This window comes from Perna viridis, chromosome 2 (genome assembly GCF_037379345.1).
Source record: "Perna viridis isolate PV_CMFRI_1.1 ecotype Kerala chromosome 2, ASM3737934v1, whole genome shotgun sequence".
In the NCBI taxonomy this organism is placed as follows: domain Eukaryota; kingdom Metazoa; phylum Mollusca; class Bivalvia; order Mytilida; family Mytilidae; genus Perna; species Perna viridis.
This window is the reverse complement of record NC_142446.1, coordinates 43,096,550-43,109,707: the sequence shown is the minus strand read 5'-3', so window position 1 is coordinate 43,109,707 and position 13,158 is coordinate 43,096,550. Positions and strand designations below refer to the sequence as shown.

At 33.5% G+C, this 13,158-nt stretch overlaps 1 protein-coding gene and 1 long non-coding RNA gene across 2 annotated transcripts; one reads left to right on the top strand and one right to left on the bottom strand.

The window, feature by feature from the left end:
* The first annotated feature begins 1,581 nt into the window (after nucleotides 1-1,581).
* Nucleotides 1,582-10,357, top strand: LOC148625194 (uncharacterized). Its single transcript, XR_015919874.1, has 3 exons — nucleotides 1,582-1,638; nucleotides 3,752-3,872; nucleotides 6,610-10,357. It is a non-coding gene; the product is annotated as an uncharacterized LOC148625194 (long non-coding RNA).
* On the bottom strand, nucleotides 2,040-3,369 carry LOC148625195 (uncharacterized). The gene is made up of 2 exons (XM_088571263.1): nucleotides 2,633-3,369; nucleotides 2,040-2,353 (listed from the first exon to the last, which is right to left on the bottom strand). The coding sequence occupies exon 1, from the start codon at nucleotides 3,367-3,369 to the stop codon at nucleotides 2,644-2,646; it is 726 nt and encodes a 241-aa protein (XP_088427389.1). The 3' UTR covers nucleotides 2,040-2,353; nucleotides 2,633-2,643.
* Nucleotides 10,358-13,158: the final 2,801 nt, after the last annotated feature.

Here is a 13,158-nt window from a genome sequence, read left to right as displayed (position 1 = left end):
ATGAATGATAAAAACGCTACACGTCATAAAAGAATGTTACGTTTGTCATTATCTTGCAGAGGGTATGGAAAAAGAGCACCTTTGATTTACAAAACTTGAATCGTCATCAAAAATAACAGTTTAATTCAAAGAATGCAAACATTATCACAAAAGGCATTGTTCACCAGTCGTTTTCTGGAAATATAGTCTATAAATTCTACGGGGTTATCAACTGCCCTTAAACCTAAAAGGCCTTTCCATTCAATGCATGCAGCATCTGTAAGTAAGACAGAGAAAAATCTTCATGAGTTGAAATTGAACAATATAGTTTGAGCAAAATTCGCATGAATATTATGTTTATTTATTTTTTTCTGATATAAATATTGTGCATCTTTTTTGTGTTTCAGAAACACCATATTAGTTTTCATTCATCACACTGAAATTAGGCTTGATTAATTTACCAAATATGGGGAAAGTATCCAATTCAGACACGACGATTATCTAAACAAATTATAACAGGTGGTCATCGGATAGTATAGTAGTTTATTCTTTGTTATTTTAGTGGTGATCATAAAGGTAAATATGATAATGGTAATATCTTTAGCTGGACATCAAGGAAGAACTGACCATCAGAAACACATTTACTTAAAAAGAAAACTAGATCTATGCACCAAAACTAAAAGAAAACTAGATCTATGCACCAAAACTAAAATAAACGTACCATAAAGCTGGAAAAAAAAACGAATAACTCGGACTCCATCAAATATAATGGGCATGCGTGGGGACACAAAGATAAATGATACTTTTGTGACTGTGTTACGTGATGTATAACTCTCTGTCTCAACTTATTGTGTTAATCAATGCAAAGAACTTCTTGGTTTCTTCGCTAAATAATACTTTGTAGCTAAGAGGTCATCTTTAAATAATTTAGGCGTCCCTACAAATGTTATTTGTGAATATCTTTGTTTGCTTGAAATGTGAGCAATATTGGCTAAAATATTTATCTTGTTCTCTTGATATATGTATTAAAATTAAACGAAGGATACGCACACGCGTAGTGCAAAACCCGGCAGCTAAGGAACTATGCAGTATGAACTGAGACTAGAGAGTGAAAACAAAGGAATTGGATACATAAATTGTCTTTATTTTGATGTTTTGTTTTGTTTTTTTTATGTTATTTTTCGGGATGGTTGTTTCTTTGTGTGCTTGTCTATTAGAGCGAAGTTACTCTCTCGTCTGTAAGTAATAAAAATATAACAATGAGATTACTTCTGTTCAAATTCACAAACTATTAAAACTTGAATTTAACTTTGACTTTGTAGTTGGCCATTGTTTTGATAGACAAAAAATTCTGTTTCTAGATTTTTAGAATGTCCACAAGTAATAATACTTACATTATAGCACTAAAGATGTTTTTAATGTATATGATATAAATGCATTAAATAACCCAATTTCTATTTAATGTAAACCTTTTTCAATTTTTTTTCTTTTCATAACTGGCAAAACACACAAGTAAATACTTATGAAGGTATATTTAATGTACTTTTAGATGAGTTCAGCTCTTGTATAAACAAAATTATATAATCATAACATTCGCACAATATAAATCCTGAGTTACACGTTTGATAAACATGGTTTATTGAAATAGCTATAATACAGGTATGTTTAAAACTTAACGTAATTATACCAGTTAGTTGTAATTATTGTTTTGGGTAAAAATTGTTAAAAAAATTTAAAAATTTCGTTTTCATCAGTATTTTTTTTTCTTTTTAAACGTTTATTCTTGTGTTTTCGACTTTTCTTGCATACATTTGTATATGTAAAATCCTTCTTCGCAATGGCTTGTGGATGTGCCTTTAGAATTGATCATTAAAAGACAAGTGGTGAATTATAATGTCTCTTAAGTTATTAATAATTCCTTCAAACATGTATGCAATTGATCTTGTATTAGATATAGTTGACCAATAGGAATGCTTGTAGTGTGTGACGTATTTCCTTTTGTTACGCACGTATAGGTAAAACCTTTGATGAAGTAATATTTTCATCTATTGAAGAAATCATTTGTTTTGATATTTTAGTTTATTATAAAATATAATGTATAAATAATTACTGTCTACAATAATTAATTAAGATAACATTCACACAGTCTAAATTTATTACACACATCATGTGACAAATTCCATTAGCACCTAGACACACCACACTATCCCGATGATCCAAACGTCCATGGAAATTATCAGCTAACACACACGGATAAGAATAGAACTACGTAAAATATAGTCACTCTTTAAAAGTTGGATTTCACATAATTCTTAAAAGGGTAGCTTTTTATTGGTCAATATTTGCTCTCATAAAAAATAATCCTCTTCTTAGACTGAAATATAAACAAATACATATTTTAATATTTCACTGAATACATGACATTTTTCACCAATTTTATATGGTTATGAATCATAATATGTACATTGTTTTAATAAAGCGATATGACAGTGTAAAACAAAACTCAAGGATAATTAGTATCCCATTCAATGTAAACATGACGATATTATTCTGTGTTAACTTTCTGTAGTTCATTTTACACACAAAACAAAATAAGGTTTACAAAAACTTTTTTAATCCTATACTTAGATACTAATATCATAAGTATACATACCGATAATTAGTCTAGCCACGGAACATTCTTGTATTTCCTTGAAGTCCCCTGGATCGAACTCCACCGAAGCCACGCTGAAACTGGTTTCTTGGTCCCTGTAAACTAGCACTATTTTGTGCACCACTAAATCTACCAATTGATGTTGAGGCGAATCTGTTTTGGCCTAGTTGAGATCCAGACAGTCCTCCAATCTGAGACCCTGCAAGTCCTCCTACTTGAGACCCCCCAGGAGCGGAAAACCTGTTAAATGCCGGTTGATGTTGCATATTTAATCCATCATTTAATCCTTGTTGTTGGCCAATTCCGGTGTTTAAACCCTGGGATTGTCCAATAACGTTTGTTTGTGGAGCTAACTGACTGAATCCAGCATTAGCCCCAGCTCCAAGCCCAGTATTTCCAAATAGACCGGTGTTAGCTGCAGGCAGCTGCTGTTGTGAAAGTCCAATGTTATGACCAACATTTCCTACAGGATGTTGAGACTGTTGACTCGCAAATCCACTTGCGTGTAGTTGGGGCAACCTTGACTGTCTACCTAATCCCAGCCCAAGGTTTGATTGTCCACCCCTTCTTATCAGAATACCACCGCCTCCTCCCTGTCGACCAGTAATAGCATTTCTAATAGCGCTTTCTGGTATATCAATGTCTAAAGCTTGAAGAGTCATCAATTCATTCAAAGAACCTTGTCCCAGAGCTACTGTGACACAGGCTGATATAGTTAAAGCTATCAAAGCCGCCATTTTCACCTACAATGAAATAATACGTTAATCAAAATTGAGCAACACACTCCCATTATAAGAGTGGTGAAAATCTCTATTGGCCTTTCAAAAACAAGTCATTTCAATTTTGAACCATGTATAGAATTAAAGAACTAGTGTTATGAAACAGAAGACAACAAAACAAATGAACATTAACTATAGGCATGTATCTGTGAAGTTTCAATCTCAAAATTTATACATGAAACTTACTCATATTAGTATGATATTAATTCCTGTCAATGCAAAAAGTAAACTTACGTGTCATAAGAAATAGAATCGACGGCTAAATGAGGTCTATGTAATATTGTTTCAAACATTTATACACTAAAGAACATCAATATCGAATCTGTCATTTTAATTGCAGGTAAATGTAACATTACATGTAATGGTTGTCCAAATCTCAGGACATGAACACGAGGAGCTATTGTTCTCCGAGGTTTTGATGTCAGTGTTACATGTTCTCTTATGAGCACTACAAGTACAAGGTAATAAAGCTATAATTGGTATAACAGTCTGGGTCTTTCAATAAGTAAGGCACTTTCGTCATGTTTTGACCAGAAACCTGGCTGGACAAAATTAAATGTTGCCAGCATATTTTTATTTAGGGTTTTAGCCAATGGCTATGAAGCCATTTCGACGATGATATTGGGATTGACCTCATTATGTTGTTTGAATCTATGAATGAAACAAAGATGTCGGATTCAGATTGAAACTGGAATCCACACTTTTCTCAAATGTATGCTCAAATTTATAATGTTAAAAAAAAGTAGTATGTAAATAGATACCATTTTTACAACTATGGGTGACATATTATTTATATACGGAAGTATATTTACATAATCTACTTCCGACAATTTTTAACTATTTCTAGAGCTCGTCGGTCTCATTTCATTGTTCTGTCTTGTTTATTTGAATACAAAAAAGACAAATGAATAATCGAGTAATCGTGTGTAATAAAACACATCTTAATACAGCAATAAACGTCGTATGTATTTATTTAAGTCCATTAAATATTTAAAGAATTCAAATCACAAAGATTTATTCATAGAGATAGCTTTAATTACAAAATTTGACCCAACATTCATCCTGACAAAGCACAGAAAGTACGGAAAGGTAATGTTATCACGTGAATAAGCACACGTAAAACATATTATTTTCCTTTCTTTTTGTGGGTTTGTTTGTTTGTTTCAATTTACTTATTTTTAAATTATCATATATAATTTTATTTATTGCAGCTTTATTTTTCTGCTTTCCTTCTTTCTTCTTTTTTGTTAGTTTGTTTGTTTGTTTGTTTTTTGCTTTTTGTTTGTTTCTATGAATCTTTTTCACTAAAAAAAAACGAATATACTTGATTTCATTTACTTGACTGTATATGTACATGTATATGTATTATAAAAAAATGTTACATATATACGACCGCTAAATGCTATTAAATAAAGTCACACTATTATTGCATTATATGGAACACAAATTTGGACTGCTAAACAGTTACATAAATGTATAGAAAACATTTTGAAATCTTATAAAGCCTTTAAGATAACAGTTACATTTATACCCAACATATTTGATTAATAATTTCAAGTTGTCATCAAATAACAATTATAAGTATGTGTACCATAAAAACTCCGCCGGCATAATTCACTCGTGTACAAGCTCATGTATAATATTGATAGGTATATACATATATATGTCTTTGTTAATTCATCATGTTTCCTTGACACTGTTGACAGACTCTAAAATTGTTTAAAGAAAATTTGTTTATAGAAACAATAATGAGGATACTTAAAATTTTGAATTATACCTCATTAAAAAGTTCTTACTTGACATAATTGAAACATTCATTCGACATCATGTATCAATTTCCACTTTTTTTTTTGTTTCGTTTTGTTTTGTTTTTTTTTGGGGTTTTTTTTTTTTGTTTTTTTTTTTGTGTATTTTGTTTTTGCTTTTTTTTTCTACAAATTTGTTTTATGTTGACATACTCAACATCATATTTATTGTAAAAGATCTCTGTCCTTTTTGTGTTACATATATGCTGGTTCTTATTGGGAGTTTATTTTCAGTCCTAGCAATTAAGTTATTTTGTCAAATAACTCCAATAAAACTGTTCAAATTGTTCTCTCCTCATTTTTTTATTATTTGACAATATGATTGGTTATAAATGGATCAAGGATGATAAAAAGACGTTTACCATAATCGCCGACGGTGAAACAACCGGCTAGCTTGCGCCGCATATTGTAATTGACTAAATCGGTGTATATTGGGTCACTTCGATTTTTGGCCTTGCGGTTATTAGACATGACGATAAACACGCCCACAATCGAATACAACGTCACATGCAACCAAGACCTGAGGATATAACCCCCCCTTTTTGGACTTGGGATTTTGGTCATATTTAGAGTGTACTTAAAACTTAGGCACACAACTTCATGGACTTAACATTTCAAAACAGCCGTACTTTGTACTTCAAATTTCATTGAATTTGGACCAAAAAGTAAAAATTGTTCTTGGCACTTCATCCAAAACATGGAGTGCACTTTGGACTTCAAGGGGGAAGGGGCGATGCCCCAGACCTCTGTAGTAAAATAAAACATTTTCCCGCAAATTATCTCTACTTAAAATACAATTAATCATTTTGTATTTTTAGGTATTTTAAACTAATTCAAACATATAATTTTTACATTATTTTAAACATTTTTAGTTCATTTAAAATTTATGTGTCAGTATGATTTTGTAAGATGACAGAAAAGATGCTCAGTGTAATAGGTATGACATACCTTAAGATATATCTCTTAATAGTTAAGATCCTTATATATCCTATAATATAATTATATTAAGATAAATGGCGTGTAAAAATTAAAATGGTTTATCACATAGGAATGTTTATAATGATCTACATTGGTAATAATATGAAGAAAATTGTCGATGATAAACATTTTCCCCCTTTTTAAGGGGTTATCCTCTGTTGTTATTGTATAATATTGTGCGTTATAAAAGTCTCTGAATAATAGGTGTTATGCCCCTTGCAACACAAACTGCCACAAAACATATTCAAAATAGTAACAATTATTATAACAAATAACACATTGAACAATTATCCATTTATTACACAATCATCATGTTTTTTGTTTGTTACCGGAAATACATTAACACGGATATAAAGAACCGTTTTTAAGTAAGGTTTTATATATAGTTTTTTTTTGCATATTTATGTCTTTTCAGGACTCAAGTTTCTATGCCTGTCATAAAGATATTATCGACCAATGAGGTGTGTCCAGATAAATGGTGGATGAAGTTAATGTTCTTGAATAATGAGTACTTCGGCAGTGCAAACTTGTTGCATGAAAGCAGTTTCAATTAGTAGAACATTTCAAGGGTAGATATATGGACATTTCCTGCAGAAAATTGGCAGACCATTTCAAAGAGAAACTTTAAATTAGGAAACCTTTAGGAATCAATTTTAATTTACACCAACGATTAAGACATCAGACATAGCGAATATTCAGTCGAAATATGCTTAATGCATGTAGTGAGCCCTCTCTTTTACATTCTTCAGTCTTAATTTTGATTTTGTTTTGATTTTTGTTTATTGTTAATGTCAGCACTTGGCGTACGTCGTCGTCGTTGTTGTTAACAATTTTTCAAAACTCATCTCCTCTGACACTGCTTGACCAATTGGAACCAAACTCGAACGTTCCTTAGGGAGTTCTGCATAGAACTGACGTGGAGATTTTTGATCCGTCAAAAACAAAAATGGCCGCCGTTATTAAAAATAAAACATAAGGGTCAAACAGGAGTTTTTCGCATATATCTCCAATACCGTTAAGCCAAATTCTGACTGTGCGAAAATGAGTTCAGAATGATGTCATTGAGATCTGTCTCTGGTCAAATTTTTGTTTTAATCTGGAGTTATTGCCCCTTTTTGACACTTTTTCCCTATTTTTAATGTTATTTCTTTCAAAAAAATTCTTTTCTGAAGCTACTTGACCAATCAGCCCCGTGCAGGTCCGGGTGTCAAAAGAATAGGCCTGCAGCAGCGCTAAGCTTGTCGTAAAAGGCGACTAAATAGTGCTCAGAAACCTAGACGGGGGTTAGGCGCTCTGCCCACAGAGCAACTGGGGTGTGTGCCCCAGATGGTGGAATGGGGTACCCCTGGCATGTTACATGCTGGGGTTGTCAGGCTATAATACGGAAAACCTGACCGCAAACCATAGTGGTGCACCGTGTTGGGAAAGATGCCACGTTCCTCGCACGTTAAAGAACCATGCTGTGGTATTCGATAGGAGTAGGAACCTTTGCGCTCCGCCACAGGAGGCTAAATTGCCCGACCTTACCCACCCCCCCTTTTTCTAGTGGCAATCAAAATTTGTCGACCCTGTTGTCCTTGTGACCCATCCTTTTTTTATCATTTCATGTTCATTTTATCATCCATTTCATGTTCATTTTATCATCCATTTCATGTTCATTGTCTGAATATAGCTGAAATATTGCTGCTCGGACGTTAAACCCCAACAAACAAACAAAAACTGGACCAATCAGAACAAAACTTGGTATGAATGTTTCTTAGTGTTCTGCATAGCACTGTCGTGAGGTTAATTAGTCTGTCCAAAAACATACTAAAATAGAACATAGGGATTATACAGAAGTTGTTCGTATAGATCTCCAAAACCGTTAAGTTTGCTCAAATTCTTACTAAGTTAAAGTGTTCAGCATGATGAGATATATCTTTGGACAATTTTTTGTTTTATTCCGTGAAGTCATGTTGGAGTTATTGCCAGTTTTCGACGGTTTTCTTTTGCTATTTTTAATGGTTTTTTTTTTTTTCAAAAATCTTCTCCCCTGAAACTACTAGACCAACCAGAACCAAACTTGGTATGATTGTTTCTTAGTGTGTTTTGCATTGAACTGATGCGGAGTTTATTGATCCGTCGAATAAACATGGCCGAAGTTACTAAAAATAGAACATAGGGGTAAGATAGAAGTTTTTCGCATATGTCTCAAAAACGGTTAGGTTTGGCCAAATTCTGACGTGGGTTATAGTGGTAACATGATGATATTATCTCTGATCAAATTTTGTTTTAATCTGTTAAGCCATGTTGAAGTTGTTGCCTTTTCGGCGTTTTTTCCATTCTTTAATGTAATTCCTTTCAAAAATCTTCTCCTCTGAAACTACTAAACCAACCAGAACCAAAATTGGTATTAAGGTTCCTTAGAGTGTTTTGCATAGAACTGTTTTGGGGTTTATTGGTCTGTCGAATAACATGGTCGCCGTTACTAAAAATGGAACATACATGTAGGGCTCAGTCAGTTTATTTTTTTGGATATATCTCAAAAACTGTTACATTTAACTTAATCCTATGAATTACCGAAATGATCCTCTTTTAGCCCAATTCTATCAATTGCCGAAATGATCCTCATTATAAGGCCTTCAAAAGTCTGAACTGGGTCAAAGTTGTCAGACAACTCCTCGTTAGAGTTCTTGCCCTTGAAAGGTGAAAAATGGTGTTTGTTTTTACAGTTATCAGTCAATATCTTAAAAACTGTGATATATAGAAAGAAACTTTTAATTGCTGAACTGACCCTTATGAAAAGTCCTACAAACGTGCGCGGAGATCAAAGTTGTCGGACGACTTCTTGTTAGAGTTACCGCGCTTGAAAAATTATGTTTTTAGCAGTTTTCACCCAATATCTTGAAAGTTATAAAAGAATGAATGAAACTTTCAAGTGATGAAATGATCCTTATGAGTCCTACCAAAGTCTTCTTTGAGTCAAAATAGTGGAACAACTCCTTGTTAGAGTTATTGCCCTTGAAAGGAAAAAAAACTTAACCTGGTGAGCGTTCAGGCTCCTAGGAGCCCCTCGCTTGTTTTTTTTTACACAACCACAACAAACTGAATTTTCTGTTAGTGGACAGTTCATTGTACTCATTTTTTTTTAAATATGAAATATCCATCCCCCGACTTAAATATGCAGTTCTATATATTTATATGAGTTTTGAAAAAAAATCACATGGATACAATCATAATGTGAGCTTAATTTCGTCTTAGTTCATGTAGGTCAAACTATAAAAGGGCTTTTTAGAAGGTATATTAACGACAAAAACAGTATAATTTCAAACTTGAGTGGCGATAGATAAATATTCGTATGAGTAAGCATTCTGGATACCATCTTCGATTTGTGAAAATCTAGTACTTTTAGTGAATGCATCACATTACTTTACATCATTTATTTCAATGAAACATACTAAAAACCCTGTACATATAAAATGGATTTATTGAATGGTAAAATGGGTAATAAACATTTCCACCGCTACATTAGCGATTTTGGTTATTGTACATTAAAATATTAAGCTTCATTACCAGTACCTGGTACTGCCATATATATATCGGCAAAATAATAAAAAAAAAAAAACGCAAAAGCATAAAAAGGGACAATGCAGATAGAACTAAATTCAGGAACATGGCCTGAACGTGAAAACAGGAAACAGCGACCAAAACACGCTACGTAGCGAACAGAACATTATACAATTACATGAAAAAAAAATAAGATAAGGAAACAAAACATCATACAAAACATTAAAATGTGAATTCCTGAAAAAAATGGGAGTGATAGCACGTGCTTCGAAAGGGTAGGCATATCCTGTTCCGACAGCGACACCAGTCACAAATGCTTTCTTTTTTTACCGGACACGACTTACAACAGGCAACACCGTGTTTTTTTTTACAAGAAGTAGGAACAAGTCACCCTTCTGAAGTAACTAAGTTCCACCCTAGTTTCAATGGAGTTCGAGTTACACGTTTTCTGTGTGTTTAAGTTCATTTGGGTATGTTGAATTTTGTCTTTATTGTTGGTAATTAGGTATTTCTACTACTGTTTCTTTACAACGATATTTTAGTCTACAAATCCATGAATAGCTTTAACCTTCAGTATCATAGTTTATGTATCAGCAGTAGCATAAAAAATAGGAAAATTCGGCGAAAATCCTCCGATTCATTAATTCATTATATTGTAAGTTATCTTGATTTTTATGAAAATAAATATTACGAGTGAGAATTAAAGTTAGATGTTTTTAAAAGTAATGTCCATATAAAATGCAACCGGAACTATATGAATTAACTTTAGAGGAACGTGTGAAACTAAGAACCGTTAAACTAGTAATTAATACTTAATGACAGTTGGACTTAAAAGACTAAAATGAAAACACTTGATGATTTTGAAAACAATTACAATTGTTTATGAGAGTCCTAGTTTTCTTTGACTGATTTCTCTCTGTTTCATACTGTTGACTGGATTCTGCAAAAAACAAGCACAATTTGATTTTATGTTCTAATTTCAGTTCTAAACCATTGACGATTCAGCAAGCTTTCGAAAACATGGACAATTTGATTTTGTGTTTTAATTTCACAGTTGTATTCCGTTGACAATTCAGCAAATTTTCGAAAACGTGGAAAATTAGATTTTAAAATTTGTTATTGTAATTTACTTGACATATTAAGAGTTAAAACGTAAATTGATCAAGCGCCTCATTTATTTTATTGAATGTCCAGCGATGCTTGGTTTTACAAATCAATGGGGGTATTTAATTTTATACGCGGTGGTAGGATTGAATTAAAGTCAGTCAGTGCTTTTCACCGCCTGCTCTAAGTTTGAAAAACCACGAAATCAAGGAGAATATAATGTTGAATATATATATGTTTAGACATAGCACATCAAATTGATGAGTGAAAAGCAAAGATAAGTCGAATACTCATGGACTCGAAGTCGACGGGAGATTGAACAGCTTCATGACCATTTGTTGCCAATGCCATTCAATGCCAATGTTATTTATTGCCAATGACATCAATTGCCAATGTCATTCATTTCCAATGCCATCCATTGCCAATGAAAGACCGATGGTTCCCTTTCCACTACTGCTATCATAAGAGGCAAATGTGGATCAAGTGCTAGTCCTCCTGCATTGACATTTTTAAAAGATGTTGTTTCACGAATAGAAGTTTATCTTCACAATCAGAGTGTACATGGAGGGGTGTTTATGTTCATTTGTCTTTATAAAGAATAAAGTCTGTTGCCAATGCCATTCATTGACTACGGGTCCTAGTTTTCCTTTCCTCGTTTGTCTACCCCGGACTTGACTTTTTATGAGCAACTCGGCGGGTGTTTCTAGAAAAGCAGAGGACGCTTACCCTACCGGTGCACCTGGTCCATGCTCCCAGTTTTTAGTGGAGTCCGAGTTGCTCATTTACTTTTGTTACTTTGTATGTATAATTTTGGTTACTTTATGTTCTTTGTTGTGTATGTCTGTTTTCTATGTCTGGTCTTTGTCCCTGGATTACATTCTATTGATTACCGCTATATCCTTGGTTCCCTTGATTACTCTAACGATCGTGAAACAAAGTTTTGTTACACAGATAACACTTTTGCTACTTAGTCCAATTCTAGAATTCGAATTAGAACTGACAATTCTCAGAAGAAAACTGAACTAAACTGAAACTTACAATTTTAGTTATTCAAAGTAGTTTTACACATGTTTGTGGGAGTTGATAAGTCTTGCACTGGCCACTGGAAGAGATGGAGATCTCTGTAAAACAAAAACAAAACAAAAACAAAACAAACCAAAGCAAAAACGAAAAGCGAATAAAAACAAACGAAACAAAAAACCAAGAAGAAATCAAAAAGAGTGTAAAACAAGTGAGTAAACATTTAATTCATGCATAGTATGAATGAAACTATTTAATCTACAAAACAAAACAGTCTATAGTATAGTACAAGTGTATAACGGATTGGTTTTTTTGTCGTCTGGTATCCTTTCTCCAAAGACTACTTTTGATCTCTTCTTTTTTGACTTTCCAGATGCTTCTTTCTCAGACTTTTTGTAGTAATAAGAATACCACCCACTTTTTATAGAAGGACTTCTAGACACACCTTGAACTTTATCATGAAAATTTGGCAAATTCGACAACCATCTGGTAATTCTGCTAGATTTTCTGTTGCAAGAAATTTCTTCGCAGTTCATAGGTGTGTAACTCTCACTGGATGCTGTCGAATTAGTTGCAGAGAAGTCACTAGCTGGGTATTCGACCATTTTTTTTTCTCCGTGTTTACCTATCGCCTTGGCAATGTTTTTGTATTCTTTTATTCGTTGGTGCTTTGTACTGGCAATGCATGTTTTTCGGCTCAAGTATTTACCGTTCAAATATCTCCGATCCTTATTTGTAGCTGTCTTTCTTCCATTTCCAACTCGTTTCTTTTTCTTTCTTTTGACATGACGCTTGTTATGTTTTGAAGGTACGGTTACTGTTGAAATAGTATTCACATAAGGAAGCCTCTCGCCTATTTTTGGCACGGCTTGCCCAGGAACGTAAAAAACCTGAAAAAGTTTATCGAAATACCTTCTTTTCATTCCACGGATTCTCCATAATTCATCGATATGGCGGATTCGCTTCCGCTTTTTCCTGTATAAAGTGATTTTTTCAGCTAATTCTGGTGGCACTCCAGCAAAGGCTTCAATATGCCGAGCCGTCACGCAGTTTATATCATACATTCGTGACATGACGGCTCTTCGCCGCACTAAATAGTGGCGACGTTACTATGGAAGGCATGATTCCTTGGTGCTTCAGTGACGTCGTGGCTGTCATACAAGTGTATTGTCGTGCATCGCGGACTACCTGTGATACACAGACATACAATATGTTTATGTCAAGGATCATTGGGTTAAAAACAGGATCTAGAAAAAGAGAAGATCGGGACGCCCTTTGGTGACTTATCAGAAGC